The 17,600-nt window shown below is 35.6% G+C and overlaps 1 protein-coding gene across 1 annotated transcript in view; it reads left to right on the top strand.

The window, feature by feature from the left end:
* Window positions 1–17,232, top strand: part of KIF18A (kinesin family member 18A) — a 63,252-nt gene extending 46,020 nt beyond the window's left edge. Inside the window, exons 14-17 of the mRNA XM_055142910.1 lie at window positions 5,109–5,544; window positions 5,673–5,777; window positions 15,382–15,491; window positions 16,681–17,232. Coding sequence (XP_054998885.1) covers window positions 5,109–5,544; window positions 5,673–5,777; window positions 15,382–15,491; window positions 16,681–16,763 — 734 coding nt within the window. The 3' untranslated portion in view covers window positions 16,764–17,232. The remainder of the gene's footprint in view (window positions 1–5,108; window positions 5,545–5,672; window positions 5,778–15,381; window positions 15,492–16,680) is intronic.
* The last annotated feature ends 368 nt before the right edge of the window (window positions 17,233–17,600 follow it).

The raw sequence follows: 17,600 nt of genomic DNA, 5'->3' as shown, positions 1-17,600 counted from the left end.
AGTCTTGGTATTTTATAAAATTGGAGAGGAAATTCTATATACATTTATTGTGGAGAATTTCTTGATTTTCTATTGTTAGCTATGCTTGATGGCACCAAGATTTCAGCCTAATATTTCCAGAGAAGAAAATCTCTTGTTTTTTCAGTATAAGTGACCTGACAGTACAGGTGATGGAAGGTGTGAGGCAATTTGGAGGGTCTGGAGCGATAGCACAGCAGGTAGGGGGTTTGCCTTGCCTGTGGTCAACACGGGTTCGATTCCTTCATCCCTCTCGGAGAACCCGGCAAGCTACCGAGAGTATCCCGCCCGCACGGCAGAGCCTGGCAAGCTACCCATGTGTATTCAATATGCCAAAAATAGTAACAAGTCTCACAATGGAGACGTTACTGGTGCCCACTCAAGCAAGTTAATGAGCAATGGGACAACAGTGCTACTGTGCTAACCTTATCATTAGGAGCTTCCTTCCTATCCTAAATATTCCATTTTTTTAACCAATAATTGTGCCATTTATAATTTTTAGAAGCACTGCATACTATTGAAAGTAATCTGATGTTAAAGAAGAAAATAAAATTACATTTTTCCCAGTCATTTATAATTGTGATAGTTTAATAGCTTTTTTCCATATTTCCTCATATTCTTCTTTGTTAACTTTTCTCCCTTTTCCACTTGATGGATCTTTATGATTGTACTTCGATTTAGTTTGGATTGTTGGTTATTTTTGCTTGGATTTTTTTTGTTTTTTTGTTTTGTTTTTATGCCATGATTGTGTTATGCATAAATTTTGTATACCTTTTCATTTAATGAAGATTTTTCCATACCTGATAATCTGTAAAATATTATTTTAAACAACAGTGTGACTGTTTCATACATTATTTAACTATATCTCAATTTGCCTAACCTTCCCCTTGGTAGGGACAAAGTTGAAGAATATAGCATCTGGGTTATCAGAAGGCCTGAGTTTTTAGACTCTTCTGCAAGTTATAGAAAAAAACGTACTCTTAATAAGCATAAAGGAAAGTTATTTGACCAAAAGGCGCTCAGGTAATTTTTTCTTTTATAAATACATTGGTCCTGGATGAAAAGGAATAATACTGGAGATGTTTTAAACATCTGACATTTTATGTGTTGTCGTTATTTAAAAATTAATTTCAGCACCATTCATTTACAAATCAATGGCTTATAAACTTTTCAAGGCAATAAAAATATAATATACCTGTAGTGTGTTGGGAAATTTAAGTTTCCAGAGATAGTCTAGAAATAATTTTCAGGCCATATGTGACCTATAACCTCCTGTACTCAAATGTATGAGGCTATATTCTGACACCTAAGATAGAGATTCTAGAAAGAGAATATACTACCCTCCCAAGTGGCCACCAGACTCTCTTCCATACCATTTATAAGAACCTATCTTATAACATTGGATTATTCATTTCCTTCCCCCTCCTAGGTGGCACACACATTACTAGGGTTTTTCATTAACTGTATCAACTATTGTTATCCCTTTCTCTGAAAGTCTGTAACTACATGTAAACTTTTCTCATTTTATGGGTCCTTTTTATTGAAAGAAATTATGATCTGCCTTTCTATTCCTTCTTCATTCACTCTGTTGACCCAAGAATTGCAAATCTTATTAGGTAGTATTTTCCGAGGTTGAATAAGGGGAAACTACCACTGCCCCAAGCCTGTTCTGGAAAGTTACTGTACATCCCCTAATGGAAAAGTACAGCAAATCTCTCTTATAGACTTTGACCTAGTATATCCAGTTGTTCTTAGAGCCTATTAAAATATGCAGTTCCTCTAAAGCAGCACTCTACAGTTTGCCACTTTAATTTTTCTGTTAACTAACTAACTAGTTAAAAGAGAAGAGGCAATTATTTAATTGTCTAAAGATAGTCTGGGAGTTATATTCAAAGCGAAATGTCAACACTTGTGTCATTTAGTTATCAGATGTAGGTAAACTCAATAACTCTTTATACTTTAGTGTATTGACTATTGGGTATTTTATTTGTCTTTAAATCTTGTTCTTTGCTCTCTTTATCTCAAACATTTCTTCAGCAGCTAGTCAAGCTGATGAATAGTTCTGAGGTGACTGTTTATTTTCTGCCCTCTTACTATTTTATCTATAAATCATAATTTAAGAAGATAAAATGGAAAACTTTCTGGACTTGTGTTTTAAACATGCTGTAGATCTATAACATTTCTTCTACTTCCATTAAAACTAATATATGAATCCACATTATCTCTAATACTTCCGTGTTTTTACTTCAAGTTACCATATTCTACCAGAAGAACAGAATTTTAACTGAGGACGTAGCATTGTGGCATTACTATTATCACTGACTAATTATTACTTGGTTTGGTTTTATAAACATCTGATATTTAATGTACATTTAAATTTTTCAGAGACAAGGTGGATATTTCATCAGTATCTTATAGGACTCAATATTTTTATATTTCTTTCTAGCAGTAAGGAAATAAGTACATTAGTTCAGTTATCTTACTTTCTAGGTATAACAGATAATTCATATTCTTTGAGATTTCATTCCTCATTGCATTGTTTTAGAACATTGTTACAAAGGTATCATTTTCAAATAACAGTCATGTCTGTTTTAACAGTACCTTGGCTTTAATTACAGCATTATCAGCCTTGATGAACTGAAAATGAAACATGGATAGAAATTCAGTTAGAACTGTGCTTTAATTATTGGTAGAATAGTAGGAGGTAAATTCGACTTCCCTGTGAAGTAGTAAGCTAACAGTAGTAACATATTTCTATTTCTAGAGCCTTTCTTTGAATACTATGTATTGTAGAGTTATTATCTAATCCTAGAAGATTCCCTGACCATAAAAAGTAATATGCCCCCTTTTTTTTTTTATAGGGGGTATTAATGCTCACAGTACTTAAGTGAGTTGCCCAAGGTCACTCGGTGAGTCTTTGGTGAAGCCAGAAATAGAATCCAAGTCTCCTGACTCCCAATTCAGTTCTCTATCCTTGATATAGTTTTCTATCCTCTATACCCCTGCTGCCTCTCAGGGGAAAAGAAGTTAATCTTCCAGCTATTAATAGCCACCAAATTGGTGGTAGCAGCACAGTGGAGAAAAGTAACTGTCTTTACACTGCAGCATTAGTATAAAAATATCTGGTAATGGAAAATTTGACAAATGTCATGTTAAAGGGAGTGGAAAATTATTTTAAGATCTGGATCTCATTTATCTAGTTCTCAGAAAAGTAGAATTCCTTAGTAGAACAGGAATCATATTTTCCTTCCTGTTTTTAAATTGTATTTCCTAGAGGGTAATTGTCAACCTAGCCAAAGCAGAGCCTATTGCCAACTAATGTAATAAGGATATTGCATGAGTGATTGTTATAAGTGCATTTTCTAACCTTCGTTGTAAATTTGATTGCTTTATTGAAAAATAGAACATTAATTGAGGTTTCAGTATTTTTTAAATTAGTGTTACATTGTAAAGCAAATAAACATCAACTGAAAATTATATTGTGTGACTTGAAAACCTGGGCAGAGCTACCGATTATAGTTTTTCCCCAGACAGTAACACTCCAAGCAAAGTCAGCTTCATGTCTGGTACTGTGAAAAGTTCACTAGAATGACATAATTATAGCAGGGAGGAAAGTGTTAATTATGCAATAGATGATAAGCACACTGGAACTGACCAGATTGTTTTATATACAATTCATTAGTTTCACATTAAAGGTTTAGGCTGTGTTTATTACTCAAATATTTAGATATTTCAGTACGTCTGGTATCGTTAGAATTAATACTTGAGGCTTGTTTTTGGTTTTTGGGGTTTTGTTTGTTTGTTTTTTGTTTTTAATTTGTTTTTGTTTTTTTGTTTTTAATTTAATTTGGAACCAACAAACAAGAATTCTACCCAAAAACTCTGGAAGTTATGTTTCTGTTCAAAGGTTACTTAGTGTTTAATTAGTAGAATACAATAACCATGATTATAATTTTAATAATAAATGTAAAAGCCAAAGGATTGAGGAAGGTTGGAAAATGTAAAGAGAAGGTAAAACATGGCCCAGAGAATAGTGGCATAGCTAAGGCGCTTGCCTTGTATTTGGCTGACCCAGGTTCAATACCCAGCACATATGTGGCCACCTGAACCCACCAGGAGTGATCCTTGAGCACAGAGCCAGAAGTAAACCCTAAACACCATTGGGTGTAGCACCAAAACAAAGAAGAAAGGACAGACAGAAGGACAAAAGGATGGACAGACGACAGCTAGACTAATTACTTGCTACCACGTGGCTGAGACAATAGTACAAAGATAATTAGAAATACGAGTGTAGAATAAGAAGACCAGTAGGTCAAATATAGCTCCTCGGGAAATATATGCTTTTACTAGGTAGAGGAAAAAGTTTACAAGGACACTGGAAATATAATAGCAAATTAAGTGTTTTTTAATCTCAAAAGTTACAGAAAGAAGCAAAAAAAGTGTTCAGTGAACTTGATGGCCTCTTGATGTTTGGAAGCTTTGTTTTATGATGAGGGTCTTTGAAGAAGAGTATTGCAAACTCTAAATAATACTATTATCCTTAATATTTATCTAATTTTTGTACACATTGTATATGACATGAGATTGACATGTTGACGTATGTCAACCAGAAGACTAAATTTACTATGCCTGAGATAGAAACAGATTAAATTTTCTTACTCACCTAAGATTTTTATTGATTATTGCCATTCTTTTTCATTTAAGCAAGACTTCCATTGAATTAGAAATCAGCTAGTGTTATGTCACAATAGAGCAAGCAACTAATCTTGGTGTTTGTAAATGTTTAATAATTTCTGTTAATATAAGTCAAACCTAAAAGCTAGAAATTGCTTTGAAATTGCTTGTTTCTGTTAGTTAGAAATGTATTTTTGTAATTACCGGTATGGCTATCATTTGCTGCTAATTTTCTAATATGAAATCTTTATAACTTAAAGTTACTAGCAATAAATCATTTTTCCCCCTCAGATTGTTTCAAGTTTTTAACCGTTTAAAGAAAAATGTGCCTTATCAGTGTTTAAAAAATTGGTGTGGTTATTAGAGAACTATCTAGGCAACATTATTGGACTTCTTTTTAATTTTGTTTTAAACAGGCACATCTTCAAGTCAGTCTAACGTACTTAAAATTCCTCCACAAAAACGAACCAGAAGAAAATTAATGCCTTCTCCTTTGAAAGCAAAACATACACAAACATCCGCGGTTTCTGAAAGTATGAAGCTCAATGATTCACTCAGCAAAGAACTTGAACCTATTGTGTATACACCCGAAGACTACAGAAAAACGTCTCAAAATTCATCTACAGTGCCCTTATTAAAACCACCATCACTTACGACAGATTATCAGTCCAGTAGCTCAAATATAAGTGGTGATAGTTCTCTGAAAATATGTGAAGTAGATAATCCTCTCAATAGGACTAAAGGATACGAACAAGAGGATTTGGACTCTACGTTTATTGTATGCAAAGACAGTACCTTCACAAGTAAATTACCTGAACAAGAATCACTACTGAACAATAATATTTTACAAAGGTACTAGTAAATGTTATTTGCCAAATTTTCTTTTGTTAATGTCAAGTGGTATTTTAATTATTGAACTATGTGCCATCATTCTTAGTAGTAAAAATCAGAAATGTTTGCTTTTTATTTTTCACATGCAGACTCGCCCCTTCATTTTCTTCTAAACATTCGTTACCTGACTCAAGTATCCTACCATCCTACATGGCAATGACCGCTGCTGCCAAGAGGAAACGGAAACTAACAAGGTAAGAGTAAGCACAATGGGTTCAGTCTTTATACTCATTCATGTAAGATCATCTCTGTATTTTGCTCCCTAACACCACTTCTTATTTCTTACAATTAGTCTATCCATTCAGACTTCAATGTACACACAATAGATTACTTTGATTGTGGCACTGCATTTTTAGCAGAGATCTTGATGAACCTTGACTATTTCACTTGCGTTTACAAAAACTATTTCTATTTCAAATTGCTAGAAGTAAATTGAACAATCTTCTAGCCTTCCAAAATGTCACTTGATTTTAACTTTTATGCTCACAGTATTTTTTTTACTTATTTGATATTTCCTCTTTCAGACATTAGTAAATTTCTTCACTTCTAGTACTATATTATTTTAAAAGATTTTGATACATACTAAAATATAGTGAGTGAGGGAACTTCTATTTCTGGGGATGACCATATTAGACCAAGCTACCTATCAAGAATAACTAGAAAAGCTGCTAAAATGCAGCCAATTAGCTGCTCAAAGACACTAAACTTGAGGGTCTAGGCAAGTAGGAGTTCAGTATCTAAGGCCCTCAGCGAGCCAGAGAAACAAAAGCTTTTGCTTTCAAGGTATTCATGAAGTTCTAAACTAGGAAGCCAGACCAGTTAAAAGTTGTTGCTGGGATGTTGCAGCATGTCAGAGTGATTCGATAAAATATAAAAAAACAAATAAAATAAAATAGATGAAATAAAACTATCTAAGAAGGGGGGGGGGGAGTTGTTGCTGGGGCTGGAGCAATAGTACAGGGGGTAGGGCATTTGCCTTGCACAGGGCCCAACCCAGGTTCAATCCCCAACATCCCATATGGTCCCCCAGGCACTGCCAGGAGTAACCCCTGAGAATTGCCAGGTGTGACAAAAAAAAAAGAAAAAGAAGAAGAAAGTTGCTGCTAAGAGGCTAAAATATTAAGTAGATCTTTGACATTGTGGTTTCTGTACCACAGAAATTATTGTTCAAGGGATTATCATAGAGAAATGGACATGTTAAACACTATTTTACTTGAAATTCTGAAACAGCACTTAAGTCATGCCTCATCAGTCCTTTCTGGGATGTAAGGGGATCTATGTCTACTCATAACTTGCAAAAAATATATATATTTATTTATATGTGTATATGGCAAGCTACCTGTGGTGTATTCAGTATGCCAAAAACAGTAACGGTAGGTCTCATTTCCCTGACCCTGAAAGAGCCTCCAGTCATTGGGAAAGACAAGTAAGGAGAGGCTGCTAAAATCTCAGTGCTGAGTGTAATAGAGATGTTACTGGTGCCAGCTCAAACAAATCGACGAATAACGGGATGACAGTGATACAGCGATATATGTATATATACACTGTAGCACTGTTGTCCCATTGTGAGACTTGTTGTTACTGTTTTTGGCATTATCGAATACACCATGGGGAGCTTGCCAGGCTCTGCCGTGCAGGTGGGATACGCTCGGTAGCTTGCCGAGCTCTCCGAGAGGGATGGAGGAATCGAACCTGGGTTGGCCACGTGCAAGGCAAACACCCTATCCACTGTGTTATCGCTCCAGTCCCGTGTGTGTGTGTGTGTGTGTGTGTGTGTGTGTGTGCGTGCATATATATGTATGTATACACATATATAATCTCTGAAAGTATATACCCCTAGAACCTTTAAACTGTTAAATATATTGTATATATGTACTATGTGTAAACTGAAGCAAATATTACCAAGTGCATCAGGAGTCAGAATCAAATGACTGAAAAATAAGTGTAGAGGACTAGTGAAGGAACCACAGAATCTTTTTTTTTTTAATGGAAGAATAATTCTTAGGTGATATAATTACTGAGGTTATCAGATAGGTCTATAAAAATTGTACTGCTAAGGGCTGAGAGATGGCCTAAAGGCTGAAGTGTATGACTGCTTAAAAGGACCTCCAGGTTTTATCCCAGGCATTTCGTGCTATTCTAGCATGCCCGGAAGCTTCCCACCAAACACTGCTTTATGTGGCCCATAAGCAAGCAAACAAACAAAAAAAATTAACTGATTAATTTCAACAAAATAGATGATAAGGTAGAGAATATCTCAGATTCTGTTAAAACAGATGGAGTGACTATTCCAGAAAAAATTCTTAATTTATTGGGATTAGAAACTTGAATCGAGTTTGCTAAGGAGACGGGATGAGGGCTAGAAAGGAAGCTGGGGGCACTGTGAAGGGCAGAAAACCCTTTGTGGTTTTGTAGTTGGAATCCTGTTTGCCTCAAGCTCTGTAACAGCCTTGTAATTTTTAGTGTTTAATGAAAAAACAATTCATATTCAAATCAGCAACCAGATTGCTCACCATGCATCTCTTGCGTGTCATGGTCTAGTTCCAGGCATTCTGTGGTCCCTCAAGCAGAGCTGGGAGTAGCCCCTGAGCAGTACCAGGTGAGGGCCTGAAGCAAAACAGAAACGCTCAGCTCACTGGGACTGTTTAGACACAGCAGCAGAGGCATTTTTTTTTCTATTTGACTCTTATTTTATTGTTATTTTCAATATTATTAATGATGGTTTTCTGTGTACATAATGCCAACACCACCCCCATCACCACTGTGCCTACCTCTCTTCCCCCAACACCCCAAAATCCCTCCTTTTCAACACCCTTGCTCCCACCCTCCCCGCCCCTTCCAAACCCATAGATCAGTTCTCCCATTGTGTTGCTTTTGACCTTTTGTTAATTGCTCTTTATCTTTCAGCCCCACATATGAGGAGATTATTCTGTATCCCTTTCCTTCTCACTCAGTTCATTCAGAATAATACCCTGTAATTCCATCCATGTGGCAGCGAATGGCATGATTTTGTACTTACTAGTGCTGCATAATATTCCATCGTGTGTATATACCACAATTTCTTGATCCATTCATCTGTGTTTGGGCATTTGGACTGTTTCCACATCTCAGTTATTAGTACTACAATGCTGAGATGAATATAGGTGTATGTGTATATTGTTTTATATTAGGTATATACATATATTATGTAGGCATATACATATATTATGTATATGTATATCCTTTTGAATTAATGTTTTGTGTATTGAGGATAGATGCTACAAAGTGATATTTTGGGATTGTATGGATGGTTTATTCCTATTTTTTAGAGAGATCTCCATACCAGGTGACATTCCCACCAAGAGTGAATTAAAATTCCTTTCTAACCACCATCCCACCAATGCTGGCTTTTTCCAGACTTTCTGATACTTGCCATTCTCACTGACATGAGAAAAATATCTCAGTGTTGTTTTGATTTCCATTTCCCTAATCATGAGTGGCAAGCACTTTTTTGTATGCCTGTTTGCCATCCTTGCCTTGGAGTCTACTGTCTTGGAAAGTGTCTGTGCATCTTCTCTCCCCATTTTTGGGTGGATGGAGTTGTTGGATTTTTGTTCTTGAGTTTTATGAGACAGCAGCAGAGTTTAGTGAAGATAGGGTGATGGAAAAATATCCAGAAATGCAAATAGAATGATAGAAAACAGGGCAAAAGAGTAAAAGGGACATTTGAAACACACTTTAAACGACCTAGTTTATATTTTGAATCACAGTGAGAAATGAGAAAAAGATTCGGGACGGGAGGAATAGTATTTAGGGTAATGTTCGGTAATGGTTTTCAAAACTGACAAATGCTATCAAGTGACAGATTTAGAAGCATTGTAAATAATAATTAGCATTAATACAAAGATAAATGTGCTGAGTACATTATATGGCATTAAACCCATTATATAGTCTTTATATTTACATTGAATGTAATGACAATACAGTGAAAATTATAAAATTAATTTATTGTCTACGTTTTTATGTTATGGGGAAAAGAGAATAAGATTTTTTTTTTCTCTAAGGAAACTCTATTGCACCATTTTTATTTTATTTTTTTTAATTCTTTTATTAAGTCACCATGTGAAAAGTTACAAAGCGTTCAGGTTAAAGTCTCAGTTATACAATGCTCAAACACCCATCCCTTCACCAGTGCACATATTCCACCACCAAGAATCACGATATACCTCCCTCTTTCCCCCCAGCCCCCCACCCCACATGTGTAACTGGTAAATTTTACTTTCACTTTACTTTGATTACATTCAATATTTAAACAAAAATTCACTATTATTGATTTGGAGTTTCTCCCCCCTAAAGTCGATCTGCTGAAAAGAAAGCATTTGGTAACTTGTTTTCCATTGCTGAGAATGAAGAGATATGAGGTCAGGAGGCCGCACTAGCAGCAGCATAGTTCTGGATTTCTGTATTTTAGTATTTTAGTAACTAAGTCCAGAGAAATGTCTGCCAGGAATCTCAACATTGTAAGCTTGTACCTCTCAGCTACTTTATATTCTACATATGAGTGCGATCTTTCTATGTCTGTCTCTTTCTTTCTGACTCATTTCACTCAGCATGATACTTTCCATGTTGATCCACTTATATGCAAATGACTTCATGTTTTCTGACAGCTACGTAGTATTCCATTGTGTAAATATACCAGAGTTTCTTTAGCCAATGATCTGTTTTCGGGCACTCTGGTTTTTTCCAGAGTGTGGCAATTGTAAACAGAGCGGCAATGAACATGGGAATGCAGATGTCATCTCTACTATACGTTTTTGCCTCTCCGGGATATATTCCCAGAAGTGGTATTGCTGGGTCAAATGGGAGCTCAATTTCTAACTTTTTGAGAATCATCCATATTGTTTTCCAAAAGGGCTGAACCAGTCGGCATTCTCACCAGCAGTGAAGGAGAGTCCCTTTCTCCCCACATCCACGCCAACACCGGTTGCTTTTGTTTTTGGGGATGTGGGCCAGTCTCTGTGGTGTGAGATGATATCTCATGGTTATTTTGATCTGCATCTCGAGAATAAGATCTTAAGATAATTTATTGGGGAATTTTTTTCTGGTAACATTGTATTTACAAATCGTGTATGTGTTTGTTTTTTTTTTTGGTTTGGTTTGGTTTTTGGTCCACATCTGGCAATACTCAGGGGTTTTTCCTGGCTCTGCAGTCAGGAATCACTCCTGTTGGTGCTCAGGAGACTACATGAAATGTCAGAAATAGAACTTGGGCTGACCTCCTGCAAGGCCAGCACATGACCTGCTGTACTATCTCCAGAGCCACAACACTGTATATGTTTGCAAAGTACAAGTTTACATTTCTGCAAATTTATGTTACTATTTTCACCCACATCAAACTACTAATAACTCTCCACTCTTGGCTATTTGCCTTGCACGCAGCTGACCTGAGTTCTAATCCCCGGCATCCCAAATGGTCCACCAAGCACCGTCAGGAGTAATTCCTGAGCGCAGAGCCAGGAGTAACCCCTGAGCATCACTGTGTGTGACCTAAAAGAGAGAGAGAGAGGAGGGAGGGAGAGAGAGAGAGGGGGGCGGGGGAATGGAGACTTAAAATTAAATTATTTTTTTCTGAGAATCACTGACTATTCATGATATTTAAAAATTTGTATTTTTGCTACATCCAAATTTGAGAAGTAGAATTAGTATGAGACTTAATTACTTGGTGAGCTCACCATTCTATTTCATTCATTTTATTACTAATTTTTATTCTGTCGATTATTTCCACTAATTAATGTTGTTGACTTTTCTGGTTATTTGTGGTTGACACTTGTTTTGATTAAGATGTGACAAAAGTTTAATAGCTAAGAATAATTTATAAATATAAAGTCATTATCAAAACCAAATAATTTTCCAAGAAATGACTAGGTATATAATTTGAATATTTGGAGTGACTTTAGATGAGTTAAACGACTTCCATATGAGCATCTAATATTGTGAAATAATATTAAAGGACATATAAAGTAATTAAGATTTCTCATAGACTATAAATTGCTCTATTATATTCTCTCAGTACAAATAAGTAGATCCTGCCATTAACTAAGGTTAAAGAGATTATTGCTAGAAATGTACATAATTACTTTTTTTAATCTTCCTTTTCCCCAATTAAATTTACATGAGCTTGAGTGTAATAAACTCTGGCATTTTCCACTTAGCAGTTTTGTATACATATTTAGGTGTGTATGTTTTAATGTTTGGGTTTTTTTTAATAAGAGATGTTTCCATGTACATAGTTATTTTATTTATTTGTATTGGCTTTATCTCTGAGAATGAAGGTAAAAATCCAAATGACTGGATATTCCAAAGACCTCCCAAACTGAAGTTTTACTCTGAAAGTGTGAATATTAAATTTTAATCATATGAGTTTATTTTAAATAACTAGCACACTTTTAACAAATCAGACAAATGTATGCTCTATATGTATAAGATTTCATTATATATATCAGAGTTTGGAAGTTTTGTTCAGTGTCTGGTTGTGACCACAGTCTAACAGTCTAATATCTCATATTTCATAAATTTTTGGTTTGCTTGAAAGGTATCTCTAATAGTTCCATCTAGAAATTATTTCGATTGAAAAATATCAGGTATTATATTTAATAAGCATAAATCACAACTTAAATATTTTTCTTTATACTTATGAAGTTATATTTGTCATAGCTAAGTGTCTTTAAATTTCTTTTAAAAAGTTTTTTTTTTCTTTCCTCTGGCCGTTGGCCCATAGCTTGTACTCAGGGCCTAATCCCAGCTCCTTGCTTACCTGGAGGTCTGCTGCCAATGGTGCTGGAGAAACACAGTGTTGAATCAGACCTCCAGCCTCTTGCGCGTTGCACATTGAGCTATCTCTTTGGCCCCTCATAGTCTTAAACATAATTTTAATTTGCACTCATATCAACTTTTGGTCTTTTATGCTTTATCTGAAATCTTCATTGCATAAGTGTAACATTTATAACATAAATATCAAACATCCCATTAGTGAACTATTCTAAAACCTCATATAATGTTTTTGACACATCAAACACATGGAAGTATACAGCTTAATTGTATTAGATTTTAGTTACTTTCCTAGAGATGTGGATTGTTGGGGGCTGGAGAAAGAGTATCACAGGTGTAAGGCCTTGCATGCAGCTGATCCTCATTCAATTCCTGGCATTGTGTATAGTTCACCAAGCCCACCAGGAGTGATCCCTGAGCACAGAGCCAGGAATAAGCCCTGAGCAACACTGGTGTGACCAAAAACAAAACAGAAACAAAAAAGATTTATTCACAAGTCTTATTTAAAATTGAAGCGTCTTATTTTAAAACGCTTTAAAATTTACTTAATTTAAAATTAAGTCCCTTTAAAAATTACAGGGACTTAATACAGGAGGTAGGACACTTGCCTTGCATGCAGTTCCCGCTGGTTTGGTCCCTGGCACTGCACATGGTCCCCAAGCACCACTTGTGGTCACTCCTTAACACAGAGCCACAGATAGCCCCAAACCACCAGCAGGTATAATTCCCACACCTCCCCACAACAAAAAACTTCCATTATACAGAGAAGACATTTTTTAGAAGTAGCCAATGACATTGATCTTGTACTTGAAATGTGATTACCAAATGACCGGTAAGAATTTTTGCATTAGAAAATTAATATATATGCATTATCAAAAAGGAGTATCAGTGTCCAAAATTGATTTATAATCATTTGTTTAGAAATATTTAAGAATAGAGAATTTCTACTATTGGATTTTGTTTGCCTTTATAACCTAGTACATCTAATCTTTCTGGGTGGTTATCACTTGCATTCTTCTTTGTGGGGGGAGTTGGGCCACGCCTGGCTGTGCATATGGCTTCCTCACAGCTCTGTGTTCAGGGATGACTCCTGGCAAGCTTGGTGGACTATATGCAGTCCCGGGATCAAACCAGGGTTACCACATACTAGACAAGTGCCTTAACACTGTTGTGTCTCTCCAGCCCCCATTTGCATTCCTGAACAGAGTAAGCACAGTCACCTTTATAAATGCCATACTCATGTCTCTTACAGATTATACAAAATTTAGGTAGATGGGTTGGGTTACTTTTCACTACACTCCGTGTACTCAGTCCTGATTCTTTTCTTTTGCCCTCTGTCATCATATTACCTCTTCTGACTATTTTCAGTGAGCATGCAACTAACTCATCTCCTCCCTATTTCATAACATATGCTCATGTCACTTTGCTGCACGGTTAGTTATTTGCCAGAGATCAGCTGCTTGCCATCAGGCAGGAACTTCCAGTTGCTAGTCAAATTAATATCAATTTTTACAAGTCGGGCGTGTATCCTTATAATCAAAAATTTCCTTAATTGTCTTAGTATGAAGAGAGAACATTCATTCCCCCCACTTGAACCCCAACTTTACCTATATATAATGATCTCTAGTGCTAAGAATGAGTGCTAATTTTCAGGAACAATCCAAATCAGCTATTGTAAATTCTTGCCATTTTTTTCTGTAAGCTCAGGAACCTATAGCTCCTTGTGATTCAAAAACTTGTGGCACTCTTTTTTTCTTCACCTTGTGTCATTTTGTGTATTTATCTTATTTTTCCCCTTTCAACTATGTCATCCATAATAAAGTTTCCAGGACAGTCATTGTACTTTGTCAATTTATGAACTATAACACAAGTCCATACGTCACAGGTGTTTAGTCAATTCAAATTTAATGCAGTAATGTTTTGAGACTGAGAAAGCATTTAGAAGACAAAGACCTGGAGCAATAGTACAGCGGGTAGGGCATTTACCTTGCACAGGGCCAACAGGGGTTCAATCTCGGCAGCCCATGTATTGCCCCAAGCACCTCCAGGAGTAATTCCTGTGTACAAAACCCCTAATATTTCTGAGTTTGGTCCAAAAACACACAAAAAATTATGATATTAGAAATATTTTTTTTTCTACCATATCTATAGGGCTGGAGCCATAGCACAGCGGGCAGGGTGTTGGCCTTGCACACAGCCGACCCAGGTTCGATTCCTCTGTCCCTCTCAGAGAGCCCGGCAAGCTACAGAGAGTATCTTCACCCGCAAGGCAGAGCCTGGCAAGCTACCCGTGGCATATTTGATATGCCAAAAACAGTAACAACATGTCTCACATGGAGATGTTACTGGTGCCCACTCGAGCAAATCAGTGAGCAACAAGATGACAGTGACAGTGACCGTTTCTATAATTGTAATGATCACAGAAAAATTATTACAAACGCTTTGATTTTAAGAAAAGTTTCTAAATTGTCTCATTGTTTATATTACCTCTGATAAAGATTCTCCAATTATTTAATATGTAACATGAGCTTAATTTTTTACCATTAGTAGTATTGCCCCATTGATCTACATTTTGCTTAACAGTTTTCACTTATTTTCTAGCAGAGCACTATGAAAATGGTTTATTTCAGAATGCTTGCATGTATCTGCTATTATAATATATTTGAATGAACATAATTCAAAATGAAACACAACTAAATTTCCCTGCAAATCAAAATTGATCTGGTATTGTGTTTATTTTTGTTTGTTTGGACCACTCCTAAGAGTACACAGAGGACCATGCATTGCTGGGGATCAAACCCAGAACTCTGGCATGCAGAGCATGCACTCGGCCTGATGAACCTCTCCCTCCCTATGTACAATTATTCCTATGGAATCTAACAACTTAATGTTTCAGTATTTAACTTATTCTTCCTTCATTATTGCATGTCAAATATTATTAAACTTAGACATATAAAAGTGTTTTACTAAAATAAAAAATTTCCCTTCAAGTTCTGCATCAAGTACCTCATTAACTGCTGAAGTAAATTCTGGAATTGCCAAACGTATTCGACGAGATGCTTCAACTGATAAGCTCTTACAAGAAAACAGACCAGTGACAGGTATATGTTAGCTTTTATTTTGATGTCTAATCATATGACTGCCTCACATGTATATAGTAATTCACACTTTTTGCATTGTTTACAGAACAATGCAAAGACAATGCAAAACAGAAGAATTCCCTTTTATGTATGCAACACCTTTATTACCTAGTACAAGTAATTATCCATGATAAAGATAAGGATTCTTAAGATACAAAATAGAAAATACTTAAGATCTATTATATCTATATTTATACAGAGGTGTTTTATGATGTAGCCAGAACTCAAAATTAAAACTCATAACTATCTTCAACACCCTTTTTGTAACATATTGGTAAATAGTTTAGCTCATAATTGAAATAATTGGCTATATAAATATTGGGCTAATAATGATAAACTGTGCACTACAGATAAGACATATCATTTAAATTTTTTTCTTAGCCTGTTATTTTAATAGTTTGACCTCTGTCTCATTTGTGTATTTACTGCCAGATTCCAATGTGTAACAGTTATTTTGAAATTCCTTAAGTTGGTTAAAAAAGCAAACCAGGAACCACGTGGTGACAAAACCACACTACAGTTGTTTATAGACTGTGGTGTCCCAGACTTCTCTGATACAAAAGTTCCCAGGTCCTTGTTCAGGAAGCACTTCTTACTACAGTGCTTATAAAAACAGTCTTTCAGTAGTTCCAAAAGAAGGAAAGTATATGTCATCGTTTATTCAGTGATTTAATGTGTCTGAAAATTCACTTCTCAATACTCAGAGATGAATCTCCACGTTTAAACCAAAGATATTAATTTCAGAGATGTGGCTTAGTGGTAGAACATTTACTTTGCTTGTGTGAGGCTGGGGTTCAATCCCCAGCACTAAAGAGAGGGGGGAAGAGAGGGAGGGAGGGGGAAAGAGAGAGAGGAGAGAGGGGAGGGAGGGAGGGAGGGAAGGAAGGAAGGAAGGAAGGAAGGAAGGAAGGAAGGAAGGAAGGAAGGAAGGAAGGAAGGAAGGAAGGAGGGAGGGAGGGAGGGAGGGAGGGAGGGAGGGAGGGAGGGAGGGAGGGAGGGAGGGAGGGAGGGAGGGAGGGAGGGATTTATTAATACCTGAGGGTATTAGTGTTTCTTAATTGTTATAAGTTTGAGAAATTTTATGGTGAAAAATTTTGAATGATACTGTCATTGTAATTAAATTTACCTTGTCTTTTTATTTCTTCTCTAGAGTATAGAAGAAACATCAATAAAATAAAGCCAACCATGGTTAGACGATTTGGAAGGAATATTTCTAAAGAAAATTTGAGATAAGCCACTTAAAAATAAGCAAAATGAAACTGACAGTCTACTTTTTAAAAGAATTTGTTGCCAGTGCCCTTTGAAATCTTATTTTAAATTTTTGAAAAAAGGCCATTTTGAAGCAAGATTTACCTAATACATTTTTTTGGCAGAAAATACAATTGGTTTTTTAAAATGTTGACTCTAAGCAAATAAAAACTTTCAACAGAAAAAGTTTTTATTTTCGAAAAATATTCACTGTCCTTCGTAAGACCTTATAAGTCAGCATGGTGGCAGCTTAGTAAAAATGTGCTAAGACATGTTGGTTAGGACATTTTAGAAAATGATAGTGTTTTAAATTTCCTGCACTACTTTTTAAAATAACGAAAATTTAGAAATGATCAGTTATGCCCCAGAATATCTCTGGCTTTCCCATGTTTTCAATCATATGTAAGACTTGCTTTAAAAAAGTATTTTGATGTATAAATGTAGATATATGTGCCTGTAGAGTTGTAAATATTATTTAAATATGTCATGAATAAAATAGTGGCATTGTTTCTTGTTACTCAGTATATTAAAGACATGAATTTTGTGTTTGTTACTTCTCATTATTATCCTTACCACTTTTAACTATTATCTTGTATAATATGTGGATTTTGTATATTTTTATCCCAGATTAGATCAAAGATGTGACAGATGAGTCATCTGAAAATAACCCATAGGTTCCAAACAGATAATGAAAAGGTGCTTTAATCATTCCTTCTGTTATCAAAATGCATAAGCTTGCCACTTAATCATATATTTCTGTTCATCTGCCTTCTCTATCCAACCTACAAAAGAAATAAAAGTCAAATGTACTTTAATTATTTA

The sequence above is a fragment of the Sorex araneus genome, chromosome 6 (genome assembly GCF_027595985.1).
Source record: "Sorex araneus isolate mSorAra2 chromosome 6, mSorAra2.pri, whole genome shotgun sequence".
NCBI lineage: Eukaryota > Metazoa > Chordata > Mammalia > Eulipotyphla > Soricidae > Sorex > Sorex araneus.
The sequence above is the reverse complement of the archived record's forward strand: the minus strand, read 5'-3'. Positions and strand labels throughout refer to the sequence as shown.